Source organism: Electrona antarctica (assembly GCF_951216825.1).
Source record: "Electrona antarctica genome assembly, chromosome: 16".
In the NCBI taxonomy this organism is placed as follows: domain Eukaryota; kingdom Metazoa; phylum Chordata; class Actinopteri; order Myctophiformes; family Myctophidae; genus Electrona; species Electrona antarctica.
This window is the reverse complement of record NC_136797.1, coordinates 40559828-40582072: the sequence shown is the minus strand read 5'-3', so window position 1 is coordinate 40582072 and position 22245 is coordinate 40559828. Positions and strand designations below refer to the sequence as shown.

At 42.4% G+C, this 22245-nt stretch overlaps 2 protein-coding genes across 2 annotated transcripts; both read left to right on the top strand.

The window, feature by feature from the left end:
• Positions 1–133: 133 nt before the first annotated feature.
• Positions 134–7321, top strand: rad1 (RAD1 homolog (S. pombe)). The gene is made up of 7 exons (XM_079523670.1): positions 134–214; positions 1047–1248; positions 2723–2831; positions 3065–3222; positions 4919–5019; positions 5233–5331; positions 6090–7321. Exons 2-7 carry the CDS (start codon positions 1054–1056, stop codon positions 6271–6273), a joined length of 846 nt encoding a protein of 281 aa, XP_079379796.1. The 5' UTR covers positions 134–214; positions 1047–1053; the 3' UTR covers positions 6274–7321.
• A 1973-nt stretch (positions 7322–9294) lies between these two features.
• LOC306939144 (uncharacterized protein) lies at positions 9295–20764 on the top strand. Its single transcript, XM_079523658.1, has 17 exons — positions 9295–9566; positions 10531–10638; positions 10906–11022; positions 11271–11381; positions 11888–11948; positions 12109–13773; positions 14089–14254; positions 14703–14857; positions 15520–15714; positions 15822–15907; positions 17365–17427; positions 17906–17997; positions 18388–18467; positions 18573–18661; positions 19148–19290; positions 19836–19938; positions 20471–20764. The coding sequence occupies exons 1-17, from the start codon at positions 9397–9399 to the stop codon at positions 20664–20666; spliced, it is 3600 nt and encodes a 1199-aa protein (XP_079379784.1). The 5' UTR covers positions 9295–9396; the 3' UTR covers positions 20667–20764.
• The last annotated feature ends 1481 nt before the right edge of the window (positions 20765–22245 follow it).

Genomic DNA, 22245 nt, shown 5'->3' with positions numbered 1-22245 from the left:
ACCGCCGTACGTCAGTGCCGCGTAGAAAATATCAGATCTACAAGCTCACGAGGCGTCGCGGCACGACGCCTCGTGAGCTTGTAGATCTGATATTTACAACGCCGGATGGTTTCGACATTTCCGCCTTGGATGACGCAACCCCTATGACGTTACCAACCCGGAAGTGCTTGGCGCCGGGGTCTTCAAAATACAAAACAACTTCAGCTTTTTGAATGTGAGTTTTAAACTTGATATAAAACACTACCTCACCACGCATAAGGTTTATGCTATAGATATTGTCCTACTCTAGCTCATTTAACTCATCGACGCGACAGACAGATAATACAGCGTTTTTGCGTTTAGATATAACTTCAATAAAACACAGTAATATGATCTCAACATGAATGATTCTCTGTGACGACTGTCCTTGCGAAAATAATGTCGTATATCGTGTTTATTTCGTCTTGCACTTTTCTTTCCGACAGTCAGCAACGATCTAGCAACTATCGATATACATACAGATATACATATACAATACAGACTGAGACAGTTTGCACGCAACGTGCCACAAAATAATAGAAACACATTTCTACCTTTACTAATGCTATCTGATTGATTGAAATATTGTATTAACAGATTGTAGAATGGGTACAGTACCAAGGAAGGTACAGGTCAATACAAAAACTGCCAAGAGGATAAAACCAGAAAAAGCACTAGACTTGTTTATATCAGGGTCCTCCTTTTTCAATTCATCAAAACATTTAAAGAAATACAAATATACACTTACACTTCTATGCAAAATAAAAATCACCAGCCATCAACAGTATAGAAGAATAGGGGTCGGAGGGCTTTTACTTTCTTACAGGGGCCAGTTTCGAATTGCAGCCGCCCATATTATATTTATATTATATTAGTGCTCTTTGAGAGCAGGTTTCTTAACAGCTGTTGGTAGGACGTTCCACATTTTTGTGGCAAAGGAGCGAAATGAATTTAACCTTTGTATGACCCGAATCTGTTACTTAATGCTATTGTCAATAATGAGCATTTATTATTTTTTGCGGTTTCAGTGCAGCCATGCCTCTGTCCACTGAATCTCAAGGCGAGGATGGCCCGTATGTTCTGGTGGCCTGTCTGGACAATGCTCGTAATCTGTCTAACATACTGAAAGCCATCACCTGCAAAGACCATGCCATCTTCAGTGCTACACCCAACGGGCTGAAGATCACTGTGGAAGATTCCAAGTGTCTGCAAGCTAATGCCTTTATTCAGGTATTGTGTGTGTGTGTGTGTGTGTGTGTGTGTGTGTGTGTGTGTGTGTGTGTGTGTGTGTGTGTGTGTGTGTGTGTGTGTGTGTGTGTGTGTGTGTGTTTCTTTTTGTACTGTACACAGTATAAGAAAAAGTCCTTCTGCACACCTACAAAGGGCAGGTGCGTCAGATAACTGGAACTGAGAATCAACTGATAGTGCACAGTAAAGTCAGACATGCCTGATGAAGGTCTGACGACCGAAACGTTGCTCAATAAATCTAACTAAGTGAAGACAGTGTGCAGGATTATTTTTCTCTACTTCTCAGTACTGTACACAGTAAAATCCTCAGACTTACTTAAGTGTCCAATATTCCTAACACGTCAATGGACCCTTACAAATACTTAAAGGACCACTTCACCACTTTTCAACTTCTCTTCCTATAATTGGTCCTAACTAATGTTCATGATAAAATACCACAATTTTTTCCTACTCAGTCTGTGTCTCATAAGAAGGCTGTGGGCAGTTCAGAAACCCGTCCACCAGTGACATCATCGATGGTGAATCCAAGCTAATAGAACCGGCAGGCTTTCTTTTCCTGAAAAGTTGCAATGCAAAAGTTGAAGCCATCGTTCTCACGATAATAAAAATCTAAATATATTTTAAAACAAATATTGTTTAAAAAAAAATCTGCCTAATGATGATGTCACTGGTGGACGGGTGTCCGAACTGCCCAAAGCCCTCCTATGAGACACAGACTGAGTAGGAAAAAATGGTGGTGTTTTATCATGAACATTAGTGAGGACCAATTATATAAAGAGATGTTGAAAAGTGGTGAAGTGGTCCTTTAACAGTGAGGACTTTACTGTGCAGTATCAGTTAATCACTTTTAGCCGAAAAGCCGAATGCGAACGGAAATAAAAGCCTGGGTAGTGGGTACCGAGGCTAATCACAGGGTTGATGAATGGTTCCCCAAAAATAAATTTAGCTGAGGCAATTCCTGCTTAACCGTCAGTTAACTCCAATACAGGAGCAATACACAGTATGTCATAAATCTGAGGAGAAAATAAAATGTTTGACTTATCTCTTGGATCCATCTAATGAAGACTTGGTTAAGAAAAATAAATTGTGAAAATGGCAGATCTACAAGCCCACCACATGACGTGCTGTGAGCTTGATGACAAAGTTGATTCTGATTGTAGAGCAGCTATTTTTTGTATGCCACCATGCAACCAACCAAGTACTAACAAGTGAACAGGGTTAAGTGACTTATGACTCGATCTCTTCTCCACTAGTCCCTCCATAACATTTTAGTCTAGTTTTTATTTGTTGACGAAATTGTCAATATATTTTGTTGTTCTAGTCCCTACATCGTAGCTTAGTTTTTATTTCATGATTTCAAATTTTCATCAGTGAAAAAAGGTAGTCGACGAACATTTTTTTGTCATAGTTTTCGTCGACAAAATGAAGAATCAACACTGTTCTCCTCCTCTTCCAGGCTGAGATATTTCAGGAGTTCACCATCAGAGAAGACACAGTGGGGTTTCAGGTCAATCTGACTGTCCTTGTGGACTGCCTCAGCATCTTTGGTGGAAGCACAACACCAGGTACATTTTTGGGTTGGCCTGATATACTCATGGATTAAAGTTCTCAGACGTTAGTTATTTTAGTTATTAGTTATTTTAAGATGAAAACCTATTTGAAGTGATCAAACTAGCAATATAATACAAGTTTAGAAGCATCCATTTACCAAAATGTAATTTTTGAGTGACAGAATAAAAAAAAATAAAGTAATCAATACATGACACAACCATCATTGTAACCTCTTGTGTGTTGTCAGGAGTGAGCACAGCACTGCGTATGTGCTACATGGGTTATGGTTACCCTCTGACACTGTTCCTGGAAGAGGGCGGGGTGGTGACTGTGTGCAAGATCAACACTCAAGAACCAGAAGAGCCCGTTGACTTTGAGTTCTGCAGCACCAATGTGACCAACAAGGTAGTAGAACGTTCACCATTCACTCTGGTATAATGATCTTTTTTATTTTTATTTGTTTGTCTTTTTTTTATCCCCCGATTTTGTAACCCATTTTTCACCCGGTGCCAATGGCGTAAACTAAACTGTAATCCTGGGTGCCTCTCTCCCTCTGCCAGCCACGAACTGAGCTCATTCTTCGATTGAATAGAAAGAAGAAGCACTGCCGTGGTCCGTTTGGTTGGGGACCACGGCCAGGTGCTCATTGGCGAGGGTTCGAAAATGGCAAAACAAAAAGAGGTCCAAGGCACTCTGCTACATTCAAGTAAAAAGCCTTTATTTAAATGGCATAGACTCGGCAAAGAGCATTAAAAAAATACATCGGTTGTAAAAGCCTTCGTCAGGGTCCCATCAGGCTCATTCTTCCTTCAATGTATGAGGAGTGAGCAGGCCGCTAAGCTTCTACCTCACAGGGGGAGTTTCCCTGGTAGGACGTAGGCTAGCTCCAACCAGTTCCTTTCCCCTCGATCAGGCGCCCTGCTGACCAGGGGGAGGCAGTATAGAGGCCAGGATTACTGCATGTTTTTTGTGAGGGTACCTACCCTAGGGGACACGGGGAGGAGAGAACACGCCCCCTAGCGCCCAGTGTCCCCGGTATAATCATGATAAACATGAACCACTCAAGTCCTATATACTTTGTGATATGATGAATAAACTATGTACAAGCTGCCATGTGAATATGGTCAATTATGGTTCATTTAGAAAATGTGCTTCACCCTGTGTTCAATTGACCTTATGCAGACCGCTGCCATCTTGCCAGCAAGGTGCTAACTAGGTGCAACTTCCCATTGACAGCCCATTCATCCAAACAGAAAAGTCCTATCTAGTTGTATTAAACAACGTCAAACTCACCAACACTGCAGCTGTACGGAAAGCTTTCAATCTGTAACGTTTTTGTTTCATAAAAATCCACCATAGACATGTTATGACGAGCTACTTCCTGTCAAGAAATTCTGTGCAGGTTATTTTTTGTCAGAGTTTGGAAGCGCTTGTTATCAGTAAAGCAACCTACTGCTGCTTCCTGAATTATGCGCAAATTCAAAACAGGTGGCACGCATGAGCTGTTGAGTCAGTGATATTCAACGAGCACTTCCAAACTCCAACACTTTTAGAAAGAAAATCATCTGCGTATTTCTTGACAGAAAGTAGCTCATGACATGTCTACACTACAGTGGATTTTCATGAAACAAACACTTTGCGGATAGAAGGAGGATAATTCAAGGTTTTCGTACAGTTACAACGTTGTTTAATACAATTAGATAGGACTTTTCTGTTTGGATGAATGGGCTGTCAATTGGAAGTTGCACCTAGTTAGCGCCTTGCTGGCAAGATGGCAGCGGTGTGCATAAGTTCAATCGCCTGCAATTTGAAACTGAGTGAAGCATGACACAGCCCCCGAACATGAGCAGTGAGCGGTGTCAGTGAGTGACACTAATGGTTAACTACAGAGTAGTAGACAATGTACTGCAGTGTGCATGCATAATGTCACTACACACACTACACACGTCTTTCAAGGGACATTAATGGTATACGTTAGTGTAGACAGAGTCTTTATGTATGCCTGTATATTCCCTGTGTTTTCTTTTCTTCTTTTTTGCCTGCATGGAGAAAACTTTTCACTTATTATTAATTGGTTTTCATATTCTTTGTTTTCATCAAGGTGATTCTGCAGTCAGACAGTTTGAAGGAAGCCTTCTCTGAGCTGGACATGACCAGCGAAGTTCTTCAGATCCTCATGTCTCCCGACCCACCATACTTCAGGCGAGTACTGTCTAAATTTAAACCTTTTACTTTGTGAGTTGCTTTGTGTAAGAGCATAAGCGGGGAACTGCAAAATGACGCAGAACTGATCTTGAAAGGCTTGTTACAAACCATTCCATGCACAAATTTTTTTGTGTGATACAGTATTAACTAAACATAATTTTACTTCACCACACAAATACTGTATGGTAAGCATTTTATTCTGTTCTTCAGGCTATCAACTTTTGGGAATGCTGGAAACACCCATTATGATTACCCCAAGGACTCAGGCATGATGGAGCTATTTCAATGCACCAAAACACAATCCAACAGGTTAGAAAAATCACTTTTGAATGCATTGTCAAGTGTCAAAGAACAGCTTGGTGTGCCAGGACCTCCAATGGTCAATTTAGAAGATGATTAGATGTTTGCTGATCTTTAAACAGAATCCCATTGTTCTAAAAGTGGGGACGACGTGAAAATCGGACACTTCCCAAGGTGTTCCATGTTGGGAACACTGGAACATCTCGCAGCCTACGTTTGTAACATGATGTAGTTCAACAGTATTATATTTTGGTAAAGTTACCCTATGCAGACTGAATGCTGTCCTTTTATACGTTGTTTTACATGCGTATGCAAAGGCTCAATTTGTGTCATTTATATAGCATTTTGTGTAGACTATAGTCACGTGTATACGCATAGTTTAATTATATAGATATTGCACTGCTAGACGGATGTTAAGTTCTTAGCTTACGTATGATTCTTGAATCTTGATGACTATTTTGTATGTATTTGATGTATTACCATGTGTTCCTTGCCTACTGTAAATCGCTATCCATTAAGCGTCTGCTAAATGCCTGAATTGTAATTTGTTTATTAGAGCAGAAAGTCCCTTTTCATATTGTTCCTATCGGGCATAAACCTTGTATCCATATTTCAACACATAGTGAAAGTATACAAGCTCGGATCTAAAAGAGCAGTGAGCTCGTAAAGCAGCTATTTTCACCATCTTTGAAAAACTTGTGGTTATGGTATATCCTACAGGTTGTTTTTACCGTGACACAGTATATCATGTTTGTTGGTCTGGACAGATACAAGATGTCCCTGCTGAAGCAGTCTACCAAAGCACTGGCGCTGTCCTCCAAAGCCTCTGTGAGGACGGACAACCGGGGCTTCCTCTCGCTGCAGTACCTGGTCAGAAACGACGACGGTCAGATCTGCTTTGTGGAGTACTACTGCTGTCCCGATGAGGAGGCCGACGTTCCGGAGGACTGAGCCGGCCACCCGAAAGCCTTTTAACCACTTGAACCCTAACATCCCATCCGTTTCGAATGCCATCAGTGCACTGAAAGGGACAAAATCACGTTTAATCAGAGCATTCAATGTTCCAGTAGACTGCATTCTGTGCGGTTGATCACGGCTACCAGCGACGACGCACGTTGTTGTCAACTGACTACGTGGGCGGTCAACTGGAGCATTTAATACAGTCTGATTAAAAATTATTTTGTCCCTTTCAATGCATTGTTGGCATTGGAATCCGCTAAACATCCCTATGCTGGGGGGGACATTCGCCGTTCCTTTTTATGTGCTTGCAAAAATATCCCATCTGACAAATCAGCCATCTGAGTGATTCCCTGGACAGCCAGATGGCTTCCTCACAGTAAGAAATAAATAGCCAGCACTCTGAAGTCCTTCTGGTACATTTAATTCATAATATATAGACAAAGGTTTCCTGTGTCTGTCAGTACACTAGTGCACTTATGAATTAAAAGTACCAGAAGGAGTTTGGAGCGCTGGTTATTTCTTTCTTAGGCCCTACTGTGAATCTTTGTGAGCCGTGCACCTGGTAAACTGCATATACAGACTGAGAGTGCTCATATTTATTTTCTACTGAGATGGCCTCCTCACAACATAATTTTCAAAGAAAGGTCTCGGGGAGATGGCCCAAGTCCACCACCAGCAGATTGACCTGTTCCGTCTACAAACTCCATGCATTCGGTCCTGAACAAACAAAGCAGTATGCTGGGAGGCAACCTTTACAACAGCCACTGTTTACAAAATCAAACGCGCTGTGAGCTTGTAAATGTACATTTTCGGCGAAGAGATTTGGTGTAGAGTAAATAAAACATCGCACCAAGTAAAGAGCCAACTCAAGGTTTAAGGGTCCAAGTGGTTAACTGCTCCTTCAGTTCAGAAGGATTACGCTCTTAGATTTGGTCCTGTTTTTAGGGCTCTGTATGTTTATTGTATATAGCTCTCAATTCTTATGTGGAAAGTGCATATTTTGTTTAAACCTTTTTTTATTAGTAAATAATGAACCATTCATCTGATGTCGAAGTCGTTTTTGTACGGGGGACTGAAATATTGAATTGTATGTTCTGGAGAAAAATAAATTGGCTTCCTGGGAACATCCGTCCGTGCAGATGTTTAACAATAATTTAACAAAAAAATAAACATAACGGTCCATTTGGTTACTAACTCCATTTAGCTGGGGACCACCTGGAACCCCCTCAAGGACCACTGGTTGAGAACCACTGATCTAAATAAAGCAACACTGTACCTTGACTAGAGGTCACGTTTGGTGATGTTAATGTATAGCAAGTCCTTGACATGAAAAGGTTTGCGCAGCACTGATAAAACATTTTATCAGAAAACTACTGAATCAGCCATTCGTGCCAGCCAAGTCTATGGACTTTCGTGTTTGTTTAGGCAGTGACAACGTAAGATGTCATCTTGCTGAAATATATCTTGTAATAAAATTATTTCATTTTTGAGAACGACATGCCCCCATTTCATTGGTTCACTATTTGTAAAACCTACATCATCTGCATTGGCTTGCTTTCAATGTGACTTTGAATGAATGACCGACTTGGCTTTGAAGTAGAAGGCATTGACCAAGACCATTCTGGTCGGGACCAAAAGGGGCGGGAACCCCTTTTGGTGTTTTAAGCATTGTTATACTTTAGCTATTGAAAAATAGCAGATATACAAGCTCATAGCGCGGTAACGAGTGCCGTGCTACAAGCTTGTAGATTTGCTATTTTTGAAAAATTGTGAAAATGTGGCAGAAATATTTGGATATATATTCTTTCAGAGTGAACGCTTTTAACTCAAATCTTTGCTTCTGGGCAGTCCCTGGAACAACATATTTTCAGATGGGGGTCCGCGGCTAAATACAGATAATTCTGGGGGTCCTTGACATGAAATAGTTTGAGACACAGAAACATGGGGTTTTCAGAAAACTGTCAGGATTTAGAAGACATTTGTAGAATCAAAATGAGGCAAGCAAATCCTTGATTTGACCGTGTGTCTGCTTCTCCAGCCAGCTGTTGATGTTCAGCCTAGATCCCTCTGCAGGTGGGTCCACAGACTCCAACAGTACGGGCTCCCCCAAAAATACCATGGCCAGAGAGGAGGAGAGTAGAAAACATTGCCACTGTTATTTTCCATCAGCTGTTTAAACAGGGACAAAGAAAAGTTGTTGCAAGCCGTGACCAGTGGCCTAGTGTTCCAGATGAAGCAACTCAGAGTGTAAATATTACAGTTAAAATGTTCTAACATCATGTTTGTAGAAGGGGGAAAAAATAATAATAAAATGGATTGTTAATTTGCTAGCTGCCCAATTATGTCTGGTGTTACAATACAGAAATTGACTATTATATATTGTATTAATCTTCTCTAACTGTTCCTCTTGTAAGGTCCAGGGATAAAAACCTTTTAACACACTCAGTAATGCGGTGGGAGCTGGTTTCCTTGATCCTTGCGTAATCACTACTCCCAAGCGAAGTATGGAGTTCTGTGTAAATCTTGACTGCTGCCAATGCATGGAGTTCTATGACATTAGCCTCTGAGAAGAGCTAAACAGAACTGCCCAGAAACACCTGATATTGTGTATGTGTAATAATACATGTCCCGTTTCTTCAGGGTTAGGCCTATATACAACACATTCAATATTGAGTGTCATCTCTGACTATTTCATTATTGTCAATGTCTTCATTTCAGTTGCTAGACAATCCATATGAAACTAAATCCATAAAAGTTGAAACACTACTGGAATGAGATTGACACCCTGGTGTCAATTTCTATTTCTCCACTAGATGGGGCTCTAGACAAGCATGAGGGAGCGGTGGTCCGGACAGTGCCGTTATTCCTCTGAGCCAGCAGAAGGCGGTGTTGTGTTTAACCGCCATTGTTGCTTAAGGCACCAAGCTTGTCGTGTCGTTGACTACTAGACAATAGACATCCGGGGATCAGGGATAAAAACAAAAGAAGAAGCATTTGAATGTGAAGCGGGCCGGGAGGCAGACATTCTGATGATGTTCCGATAGACGATCCGATTCCTAAAAGTCGACAACTGAACTTTTATTTCGTTTCAACAACGAGCGGTTAACTTTAAAGATGGAACGATGGGCGATGAAGACCTACAGTAAAGCCAGTCGCACTCGCAGGGTGTCTGCTGCTGCTTACTGGCCGCTGGACGGCAACCGAAAACAGCTCTTTGACTCCAGTGGCAGTGCGGCTGCAAACTCTTCGAACCCCTCCGTCTGTTTAGAACCCACGGAGACGAGGTATGTTGTCAGCTTTTTTAATTTGAATGACCCACGGGCACAGTTTGATCTAGCCCGTCTCCGGACCCCCCGGGTTGAGCTCCTTTGGACCCTCATCAAAATGTCAGAAACTTTAACGTATGGTTCCGAAAGGAGCTAAGTTTGATCTTGAACCTAGCTTTGATGCAAGACATTCATGTTTAGCCCCGTTTGGAACCGAGCTCTTCGGCGGGTGAGCTTCCAGAAGAGTGCGTGCTCGAGAAGAAATCTAGGGTTGCAAAAAGTATGAGACGAGTCACGAGTGAGTGACGAGTGAAGACAAATTTGATTTCAGAAGTTCGCTGTAGACAAGTGATATGTGAAGGGTGGAGGGCCTACAGGCTACACATTACACTACACAAAATGAAATGTTAACAAGATCCGTTAATGTTATTGTTTTGTGTTTCCGAAATGGTTCACAGGGCTAACTTCCACCATACTTAAGTTTGGGACCGTACCCAAGTTCCCTCAGCCCTATGTTCCCTCAACCAAGTGTAATAAGTGTAGTAGTGCTGTAATAGTGTAATAAGTGTAGTAGTGTATACGGTACTCTATTTCTATTTTAAAATGTACATTGCCACAATGCTGATTTAAAGCAGCACTGTGTAACTTTTGATTATGTCCCAAACAATTATAAAGTTCATGTTTAAGCAATAACCATCCTTCTATTAAACTCATGGGTGTCCCTGATAGGGGCTTGGCTATTTAACCTACTATGTATAGATGGACTAATCCACAAAGGGTGCCCTGGGTGCAGCCATTACTGAGGTGTATCATTAAGCTGATTAGCTACACCCATGGCCTACACTACAGGGCACTGCTCCATGAGATTCCATACATTTATAATATTCACGCCCGGCGGGCCAGGTGCTTTAACTGAGTGTTCAAATGTGTATAATCAACTAAGTTAAATTAGCTCTCACTGTCCCCCTCCTGTTTATTTTAGCAACAGAAAGAAGAGTACTGTTGGCAGAAGAGTGCGTACTGCTAAAAAGTCCGTAGTTACGGTAGTTTCCTTGAAGGAGAACTGCGACCCTTCTGAAGAGCCAGCAAGGTGTGTATGCACTATGCAGTGAACGGGGACGGGAGTGTTGGACACAATGAATACATTATGACAGCAAGCATGGAGATGTCAGATGCATGTGTCAACATGTGCAGTCTGAGTCAGTTTTACATATTTTGAAATGTTTATTGATGAGAATAAATAATTGATGTGTTCCTGTAAACCACTGAGTGGTATTTACTATTTATTAGACTGCTGCCCTTGATGTGAGCATCATGTTAAGAACTATTGTGTGAAAATATTTGTGTGTGTGAACAGGAGAGGTAAAGTTGTCTCCGGTCTGTTGAGGAGGAACGTTCAGCCAGACAGTGAAACCTCTTCTTCAAACTCGGCCATGTCTGCCAGCTGTTCAGAAGTGGAACCCAAGGAGACCAGGTGCGTTATATCAGTGATTCTCAACCGTTTTTTATTATATGCATTGATTAGACCTCAAGTTTGCTACCATTTCTAACTCTGGAAGCTGGAAGACTGAAACCCCCAGCATTAGTGTTGACTCGGAAAGTGGATCGTAACGGGCCCATTTGGTCAAATGGTCCACCACCAAACAAGAACTTATTTTTTTAATTCATAGCTCAATCTGCCTAGCAACACTGCAGGCTTACCTCAGTTCTTATTTATTTTAGCAAAAGAAAGAAGAGTACTTCTGTCGGCAGCAGAAGGGTGCGTGCTACCAAGAGGCAAGCCATGAAGAAGGCACCTTCTGGCTCCATTCCACAGACTAATGAACCAGCAAGGTCTGTATTAGGTCAACACAGATGGGGTGGGCTTGCATTATACCAGCATGGAGATGTCAGATGTATGTCTCTTAACCCAGCTAAGCTGCTATATATTGTCATGTGGGAAAGTAACCTTGTATGTATGTAACCTTTATTTTAAATTCTCATTGATCACCGATCTTCAAGCTCGTATGAAGTAAGGAATTCATTAGAGAAGTACCGACATGGTTATCATGGTTAGAGTTAGATTGTACATGACCCTAGTCTAGTAGTAAACCTTGCCAGTATCTTTGGGGAGAGATGCAGTGGTGCAGCAGTTAATGCAACTGGATAGATAGCGTTTTGTCAATGATTTGATTTTGTGGGGACAAAGACACCAATTATCAGCGTTTGGCTGTTTTTAGAAATTGTATTGCCTTCATCTACACTTCAGTATCACGTGAGCTTGTACTGATTGTAGATGGTACTAAAGTGTGTCCGCTGTCCGGGCAATATTCCTAATTTCCTATCGGTCTCTCTTGCAGTGTGGCCCTGCCTCGTCCTGCCCAATTTGTCACCCACCGTAGGGGAGCAGCCCGTCTCATTGTAAGACCATCTCTCATTCAATATGCTTATACCCCTCTCAAGTGAAACCAAACATTACTAGATCAAACAAAATGTATACACATTGTTGCCAACCACTTGAATGCAACGGCAAAACTGCAGTTTTTCTGAAAATGTGTATAAATCCTTGTGTCCCTCGCAGGCATCTATACCCCTTCCAAATCTCGACTCTTCTGATGAATTTGTGCTGAGAAAAGGTGTTTCCAACGGCCAATTGTCGCGTAGATGCAAGGCCAGAGTGACCTTCACCTTCAGTCCTGAGAGCTCTGTGAATGACACAGTCCAGAGCCATAGAAGATCGGCCATTAGACGACGTGTCTGCCAGCAGAGCTCCATCAGCGAGGCTGAAGATCAGACCGTTGAACCGTACCACAGGAAACCCCTCTTCTGCTCCACACCCTCACTACAGCTGGTTGGCAAGAGGCCGGGTGTATCTGCTGCCGCTCCACCAGTATCACCATTGGACTTGTCAGCCCCAGAGGAGCTGGTCCCATCAGGAGATCACTTCTCTCCACCCCTCTCTGCCCCACTCAGGGAGCCTGGCTCTGGGTGTAAGACGCTGCCTATCATCACAGAGGCTCCAGATATGCACGAAACGCCAAGTTTGATGCTGTTCTCTAATGGCTCAGACTCTGTCTCTTCATACAGGTCGGTTTCCAGAGAATTAGAGATGCTCATTGATGCTCTGAAAGACATGTGTTTGAGCAAGCGATGCCAAGTGCAGCTGGAGAGAGTGGATAAACTCCTCCCTCAAACCCCCTACGTTTCATGTTTGGGCTATTCAAGCTCAGACTTGTGCCCACAAACCACTGAAGAGCCACAAATGGTGGAGAGTGGTCAGACTGCAAACCACTTAGACCGGCTGTGTCCTGGACCGCCTTGTCATGTAACTGACTATGCAGCGTCATTAATTGATGATCAAAGCGGTCATCCTCCAGAGTTGGTAACTGACACATTTCATCTTTTCCTCTCTGGGAATAGTAGCCAATCAGTGGCCCAATGTGACTCGGACAATACACCTTCAGTCACAGATGTCCACACCAGTAGCCTTGCACACTCGGTTGAACATTCAGTTACAGATGTCCACACCAGTAGCCTTGCACACTCGGTTGAACATTCAGTTACAGATGTCCACACCAGTAGCCTTGCACACTCGGTTGAACATTCAGTTACAGATGTCCACACCAGTAGCCTTGCACACTCGGTTGAACATTCAGTTACAGATATCCACACCAGTAGCCTTGCACACTCTGTTGAATGCAACCAGTCTGTGGCTAGCGTTCAGTCAGCCCACCAGGTAGATGACAATATTGAGAGTGTAACTGACGCATGGCCGGTAGACAACAGCTCTTATGTTGTAGTTGACCAGCAACAGTTCAGTAAGCAAGTGCCAGAAGACAAGGCGGCAATGATCATAGCCAGACTGAAGGAGGAATGTCTTGCTAAGAAAAGTACAGTTCCACTGAAGAGACTGACCTCGACACAAGGGACTGGAACTCACGGACATGGCATGCACTCTGAGCACACTGCAAGCGAAAATGGGTCCACTCGTTCAGAGGACATGACCGCAGACGCTAAAGAGTGTGTGCAAAATCCTAATGAACGTCGTCCCAAAAAGGTCTCTCGGGCTACCAAAGAGACAAAGAGGCGGAGTGCGTCAAGGGACCGGCCCGGGACGGCCAGGAAGGCGTTTGTGAGTGGTCTGAGTGTGAGTCGCTGGAGAGACAAAGGCCAGACCCAGCATTCACTAAGGGGAAGAAGCAAGGCTGGGGACAGCAGCATAACTGGACATCATAATACATCCAAGGTGACAATGACACGCATACACAAATAATGAACCCAAGGTGACACTGCCACATACAGACGCAAAGCTTAAAGAGTGGTACTGAACTTAAACATAATTTAGTGTTTACACACACATGCACTGGGTTGAACATAATGCATAGGCAACTGTAGGCGGAGGTTGTAAGCCACTCTGCTACATACGTGTGCTACCTATCTCTTTCCCTTTGCTTTCCCTCTACCTACATCCTCTCTTGTCACGGAATACTACAAAACGATGGAGTGAGCACATCACACGTAAACTGACAACTGATTTAGAATCTCTTATTTTTGTTTTCAGGTGGTCAATGAAGGCCTGCTGCATGGCTCTGGTATATTCTCTACTCCAGTCAGAGCCTTGCCCAGCCACCTGGACCTCTCCTCTCTGCTGGCAAACCTAACAACACCTGAGACGCACACCTGGAGCCGCCTCAAAGCTCGCCTCTCTGTGCACCGCAGAGTTACAGGTACTGGACCGGTCCATTACACACACACCACTCTGTTGCTCTACATAAGTGGTTCTGGATCTTGCATTGCAGCACGAAGTGACACACAACACTGCAAGCTTGTAGATCTGCTATTTTTGAGTAGCCAACGCAAATAAAAAATGACATGGATGCTTTCCTGGTTTTAACAGGTTTAAAAAGAATTGGGCCAGACCCCCCATTTAAGAGATTTGTCAAGAGATTTTTTTATTTTTTGCAAATGGCTGATCTTGTGAGCCGCTATGTTCAAATAGCCAAAAAATAAAATGGGGATTAAATGTTTAAACTGTTCTGAGGACCGTCTAGGACCCCTAGAGGAGGTCCCCAGACCCCTCTTTCAGAACCACTTCTCTAGATGGTTTAATCTTTATCATTATTATAAAGAGCTTCATTGTTATTGTTATATTTCCCTTCCGCTCTTTCATCCTAGTGAGGATGACTCCTAGAAAGCTCCAAAGCTCTGTGTTGGAGTCTTCTGGAAGGGCAGGCCAGGTCGATGGAAGCATGGATTTATTTGACATGCACGCTAAAACGCATTTCTCCAAATGGGTCCAGTCACAACTGCCGAACAGCAGTACTTTTCTGGTATGCATACACTACACATCTGCATAGCACATAAATACAATTGTCAATTATTACTAGATGTTTATTTTCCATGATAAAAAAACACTGAAAGTTATTCGTGTGGGATACTACACAATCATCATTGTGCCAAATTAGTGCTAAGTTACTGTTTGATTTCCCAAGTTCAGTTAGTACAAAATAACAAATTGTTTGCGTTACAAACTTGTGTTATTTTGCACATGAATCCCTCAGGATTTAAACAACCAAAATAATGATTTGAAATTGCTGTTAGAATTGGACACTGACCGATATGTGAAACTGGATAATTTCAACCATTTCACCCACGCAGACAAATGCACACACGCTCACACCATCAAGCTGAATAACCTTATACATGGTTACCTCACACAACCAAATATTGTTAAAGCCCTAACCACACCAAAGGGTCAAGACGGTTTTAGCGCTGTCCCTGCGATGTGATGTCTTGTTGCACGTTGACCTACATTGACCCTAGTGATTCAACACATGGAATTCAATGGCCCAAACCACACCAAAGGGTCAAGACTGTTGGCATGGTGAGGTTAGGGCTTTAGTTCACATGAAAACCGTCAACAGAAATATCTGCATTGGCGTATTTGGTCATGTGCTCATGCCTTTCTCCCTGCTCCTGTCTTCATCATCAGAGTATATGTGAGGGTGCTGAGGATGATCTGTCCGATGCAGAGAAGGTGTATGCAGAGTGCAACCAGCAAGGGGCTCTGTGCTGGGAGGAGTGCATTCTGCCTGAGCGTCTGAAACGGTGCAAGAAGATAGGGGAAGGGACCTTTGGAGAGGTCTTCTCCACCGTCGACGCTTCTGGGGACACAGTTGCACTCAAGGTCTGTATGACGTAGCAAGACTAAACCTTTTGTTTTATATAGTCTTCAACGGGCTTTCTAGTTTATGGTGTGTGCTGCTTATACATTGATCATCTTTGTCTGGATAGATCATTCCGATTGAAGGCAAGGAGAAAGTGAATGGAGAAGAGCAGAAGACGTTTGGCGACATTCTCCATGAGATGATCATATCCAAGTAAGACTGTGAACTTAACCCATTGAGACCTGGAACGCATCCATGTCACGTTAGCGTTTAACCATATTAACCATTAACCCATTTTGGGTGGGAACCCCTTTGTGTTTTAAACATTATGTTATAATTTAGCTATTGAAAAATAGCAGATCTACAAGCTCATAGCGCGCCACCGAGTGGCGCGCTATGAACTTGTAGGTCTGCTATTTTTGAAAAATCGTTAAAATGTGCCTCAAATCTTTCCGAAAATTGTCATGATTTAGAAAAAAAATTTTTTTTAATTTCGACGTCAGTCCTGAATGGGTTAAAGCTGCATTACTGTATGTAACTCTCCCTGGATTTGAATCCGGGCGGTTTCCTGCGTGCCCATTGCGCTAATAGAGCCTGCCTGCTGCTTGCTCAGGGTTTTAATTGAATCGTGACCATCAGGTCAGAGGTTAAGGCTACTTGGGGGTCCTTGTCATGATCGCACTGGAACGCACTTCCCGTTGCAATCAGAACTGCAGCATCACTCCCGATCTTCCGCCGTAGTTTGAAAACCCACCTTTTCAGACTCCACCATGGCCCATAGCACTTACCCTACCCCCTTAGACAGCACTTTTTTAGACTTAGATAGCATTTGAAACAGACTTATAGCATGTCATGTAGACAGCACAATAACAGTACAGCATAGTATAATATATATGTATAGCTTATATGTATAGTGTCATTATATATAGATATGTTCTAGTTACGTTCTTAGCTTACGCATGTTTCTTGACAAATGCTGTTTATATATGTGATGTATTCCCATGCTTTTTGTTCTTGCTTAATGTAAATCGCTCTGGATTAAGAGTGTCTGCTAAATGCCTAAATTGTAAATTGTAAATTGATCCTGAGTTGGTGTACTGATGACATGCTCCTTGTGATTCACAAGGACCTGAGATCTAATCAAACTCATCCAACAATCTCCGGTCTTTGTTTTCCTGTCTTTATATACCTAAAATGCCCTCACCAAACAAAGGCTTGATGTAGTTGTCAATCAAAATGGGGTTTTGTTGTTCCAGTGGCAATATGAAGCTACCTGTAAAATGTGCTGACAATTGACTGTTGAAACTGCTGAGAGTGGGCCTGATTTTGACACTGTGGGGTGGATGTCAAACCGGCCAATCTACAGTTCACATGTTATGATGGGATAGAGAGATTTTCACTACTTTTATGACACTCTTGAAGGATAAAAAAAAAAACAGGTTTCTGCCCAAAGGCAACAATTTACTGCCTCAAGTTTTATGGATTTTATGATGTTTCATGTAAAACGTCCTTGGCCAGGGATTCCCTTGTGTTCTGAATCTCTTTTGGAATATTCCTGGGAAAACAAAGACTGAACATGAAATCCAAATGAACGACAATGTGACCTGAATTCAGTGCCAACTCTCACATTGTATTAATGACTAACACGTCTGAATGTATATTCCCTCTAGGGAGTTGAGCAGTCTGAAAGAGAAGCAACACAACCAGACGTATGGCTTCATCGGACTCCATGGGTAAGAAGCCCCCCCCCCCTCTCCTGTCCTTTCTCCTAGTCCCTCAAGTATTTGTCCTGTCGGCTTTCCTCTAGTTCAGGGGTTCTCAACGTTTTTGGCCGGGGACCCCCGGAAATGCTTTGGCAATGTCTCGGGACCCCCGCCCCGCCCCCTCCCGACCCCCAATATAAATTGACTGCTACAATAACCTTAAACCATTTTGGGCGGGAACCCCTTTTGGTGTTTTAAGCATTGTTATAATTTAGCTATTGAAAAATAGCAGATCTACAAGCTCATAGCGCGCCACCGAGTGGCGCGCTACGAGCTTGTAGGTCTGCTATTTTTGAAATCTATTTTTTTTTTTTTTTTAAATCATTTGGGGACCCCCTAAAATAATTTGGCGACCCCCCGAGGGGTCGCTACCCACGGGTTGAGAACCCCTGCTCTAGTTGGTACTTTTGAATGCAGATGTGACATGAGGTGTCTTGTCTCGCTGCAGTCTCCATTGTGTAAAAGGCAGCTACCCTGCAGTCATGCTGAAGGCCTGGGATGCATTCGACCGCCAGAAACGCTCCGAGAATGACCGACCAGGTCAGAGGGTGAAATATGTCTTAAATGTGTGAAACTGTCTCGTCAATAGCATCCAATACTGCGTTAACTTAGGTGTGTTAGGACCCCTCTAGTTATCAAAAATAGGTGTGTTCGGGCCCCACTATAGTATAAAAATAGTGTGTAGGGCTGTTTTTGATACTTTTGGGGTGACACTTGGATGACAAAATAGGGCATTCATTTATGTTTAAGTTTCACTAGACTGCAAGGATATAACAAAGTTAAGATTTTATTTTTTTTGTACACAAGCATTTATCCTACCACCATTTCGACTCCTATATTGCCTCATCGGTTATTGATTGATCCAGAATTCCACGACACATCCATTCACCCACCCAGTAAAATGTTTTTTGTCTGTATTCCCCTGTCCAGACTTCTTCGAAGATGAACAGCTATTTCTAATCTTAGAGTTTGAGTTTGGTGGCAGTGACCTGGAGAACAGCAATGGAAAGGTAAAGAAACCGAATCAATTATTCAGAGATGGTATTAATTCAGTGTTTGGGCTATAAAACACGGATCCCGTCTTTAATGGTTGTCACCCTGTGTCATTATATAAGCTGTCCTCTCTGGCGGTGGCAAGAAGCATCCTCCACCAAGTGACCGCTGCTCTGGCTGTGGCTGAACAGCAGCTGTGCTTTGAACACAGGTAGTGTGCATACATTTATTGGTTCTCAAACATTTCCATGGATCCCCCAGTATTTGGCAGATAGATGGATAGATAGATCAGAAAATGGATTTGTGTTGACAATGTGAAAGCATTGAATACAGTTGAATGAAGTGTACTCTGGTGCGGAAGAATCAAGGCCAATATGAATCATGGCCAGCGGGGACCAGGCAATTGTATTCGGGAACAGCTTGAATCAACTTGGTATGAATCTGCCCTAACAAGTGTGTGTGTGTGTGTGTGTGTGTGTGTGTGTGTGTGTGTGTGTGTGTGTGTGTGTGTGTGTGTGTGTGTGTGTGTGTGTGTGTGTGTGTGTGTGTGTGTGTGTGTGTGTGTGTGTGTGTGTGTGTGTGTGTGTGTGTGTGTGTGTGTGTGTGTGTGTGTGTGTGACACTATTTGTATGCTTCATTATTGAGTGTGATTGCCATTGTCTGGTGTCTCATCCCATTGTGCTGCTGTTCTCTCTAGAGATCTCCACTGGGGCAACATTTTAGTTAAGGCCACCAAGGAGAAGTCGACCAGCTTCCTACTCGATGGAATTGAGCATTGTCTGGACACCAAAGGGGTGCTTGTTCGCATCATTGACTACTCTCTGTCCAGGATGGAAATTGGTCAGTTTGTCGTCATGTTTCCTCTCTGACTTGCTCTGTATGTTGAAAATCATCTTGTGCATTGCAATTTATAATTTAGGCATTTAGCAGATCAGTTCCTTATTAGAAAGAACCATGGTCATGTAAATGGTGTTCAAAGAAACTGGGATACCAGGTAAAATCTAGCATCAGTCTGAGCAACCTTCCATGAAAATAACTTTCTTAGCATTTCTGTGATGTGATACGATCTCTGATATATCTGCATAGATGCAGCATGTTGTGCGGCTGCCGCAGGAGTAGTTACTGCCCACCACTCACTGTAGAGACGGGGGTTAGAATCCTCCATGTCCATCCGGCTTTGCCGGGCACTCCAATTAACACAATTGGACATGTGTTATGTCCTCCAGGTTTAAATGAACAATTGTTACATCAGTCATTTTCTTTTGAAATGACTGAAAACAAAATGTTTTGAAATAATTAAACAATGTAAAAAATCAAGTGACTCCTATAAATGGGTCCCACTGTTACTGGGAACCAGTAATCTAATCTGTTGACTGTCTGTCCAGATGGTTTGACGGTGTCATGCGACATCTCTGAGGACGAGGAGCTGTTCATGGGCCAGGGAGACTATCAGTTCGACATCTATCGACTGATGAGAGAGCAGAACAGGTCAGCGTCCGTTTCTGCAAGTATTGTTTTGGCTTCTCTGGATATTAATAGGCCTATTCATAGCGGATGATATGATATAGTACGACCCAGCTAGTAGCTTTGTGTTCTGTAACTTCTGTGCCCCAACATTGGACCCAGAGCAATGACTATTTATCATGTTTTCACCAATATATTTAAGAACATTTAACTTTTATAAGAGAATTAAACTAATGTATGAAAAGGACATTTAACTTTTATAATGAACACGTATACGGTAAATGTAAAGACTACCTGTAACTTGTGTTATTTAAAAACACACAAAATGGCTAAAACATAAGCTCTCATCGCATTCTGAGCTTGTAGAGATCTGCTTTAGAAACGACATAAGAAGGTAACTAATCGGGACACATGGCTACATAATTGCAGATGCCATTGTCAAAAACAATAGGCTCTAAACAAACGACAACAACTTCCTGTGTGTGTAAACCATAGAGTATAAAGGAGTAAACGTCCACCAGAAAATGACATGTCTGTGTGTGTCTCTACACCCCAGTAACAAGTGGGATGACTACCAGCCTCACTCCAACGTGCTGTGGCTCCACTACCTGTGCTCCAAGCTGCTGTCCATGAAGTATCGGAGTAAAGGAGGCTGTAGGGCCAAGGATACCCGGGAGGAACTCGGACGTATCCATGACAACCTGCTTCAATGCCGCTCTGCGACCGAGGCATTGCAAAGCGGGTTGTTTTGATTTTTACCATTTTTAATTAATGTTTAACAATTTTTAGTTTTCAGATTTAGATTTTTTTTTTTTTGCATGATCCAAATAAACTGGTCACATGACTCGTTGATTGTGTGCAGGTTTTTATTTATTTATTTTTGTCTACAGTGCGCAGGTATGAAAGGTGTATTTAAAGAAAGTAATGCCGGTAAATACATCTGCTATGGCACAATAGGCCTATCTCACAGCCCGCTTTCCACGCCCACTTCCGGTAAATAGTGGTGTCTTTAACATGAGCATTTACACGTTTTTTTCCTCTGGAGAATCTAAGTACATTTTCTAATGTAAAAATGTGACAGACCAATATTATTATGAAGCAAACAAGATGGTAAATCAGGTCGAACAGATAGAACAAACCTTACCTTGAGAAAACAAAAGTTGTAGACTTCTTAAATTACCTCTGTTAACATGAAGCGTCTATGGAGTGACGTCACGCTATCACCACTAACCCCGAAAGGGGGCGTATTTAGGGGGGTGGGGAAATTCTGTGAGATAGGCTTATTAATAAGGTTGCAATTGACTCTTCACAGATGTGTCCAGACAGGCTCAACGCCTCAACACAGCTGCAGCTAATTTTAGTTATGTTTGATTTGGGTGTACCAGTTAGCAAGCATGATGGTTGTCAGTGCTCCTCCTTTGGCGTACAGTGGTACCTAACACATATTTGAATTGGCTGCAGCTGTCTGACACAGCTATGACGGCCAGAGCCTTCATCAGATGCACTGATAGACCCATTAGCAGCAAGATATAGCAAATAACATTTATTTACACTTTTCTGGTGTCATTTTTGTACTTTGTACAATACATATGATCATAATGCCTTAATCCCACATACCTAACAAGTATATTTTGATCAAAAGTAATTTTTAACACATTCGTCTAACAAACATCTGCCATGTTTGTGGAAACGTTCGTAAGTACACTTGGATTAAATCTTAATGTACATTTGTGAATGAGGCCAATGCTTGTGATATCAAGCTAACAGGACAGCAATACTTGGCCATGGATTCAATGGCTGATAAGGGAAGGTATGGAAACTAATATGAAACCTGGTGTTAATGAGTCCTCACACTCTGCCTCCCAACCTCCATTCAGCATCTACAGTATATATAATAGCAAAGACTGCCATTCCAAGGGCTGCCACAAATACATGCTTAAAGCACTTCATCCATTTTAAACCCCATCTTCATATAATTTGTATTCACTAATGACATCGATGAGGTTTCCAAGAGTTATAGAATCTGTTCTCTTCCTTGAAAGTTGGCTTGCTGACAGCCATTCTTGCATTAATCTAAAATAAATTTGGAATCTTAGCCCTCCTCTGAGATAAACTGAGTTGACACAAATGGTACCATCTTATGAGCATTAGTATGGATTTGTTATACGCAGAAAATTTGAAGCAGATAATATTGACTCATGGTCAATGGGATGTGGTTCAAATGTGACCTGTAATTACATAATACATATTTGTTCCTTCGTGAGTTTATGCTAAAAATGTGCTATATTTTGAAGCATTTGATCTATAAGAATGAGAACAATTTGCAGCTCA

Bases quoted from the DNA above. Each gene is read 5' to 3' on its own strand.
- rad1 (XM_079523670.1), top strand. From the start codon at position 1,054: ATGCCTCTGTCCACTGAATCTCAAGGCGAGGATGGCCCGTATGTTCTG. The intron at 1,249-2,722 runs GTATTGTGTGTG...CTCCTCTTCCAG, and splicing joins AAGCTAATGCCTTTATTCAG to GCTGAGATATTTCAGGAGTT. The intron at 5,020-5,232 runs GCGAGTACTGTC...TCTGTTCTTCAG, and splicing joins CCCGACCCACCATACTTCAG to GCTATCAACTTTTGGGAATG.
- LOC306939144 (XM_079523658.1), top strand. From the start codon at position 9,397: ATGGAACGATGGGCGATGAAGACCTACAGTAAAGCCAGTCGCACTCGC. The intron at 11,023-11,270 runs GTGCGTTATATC...TATTTATTTTAG, and splicing joins GTGGAACCCAAGGAGACCAG to CAAAAGAAAGAAGAGTACTT. The intron at 11,382-11,887 runs GTCTGTATTAGG...TCTCTCTTGCAG, and splicing joins CAGACTAATGAACCAGCAAG to TGTGGCCCTGCCTCGTCCTG.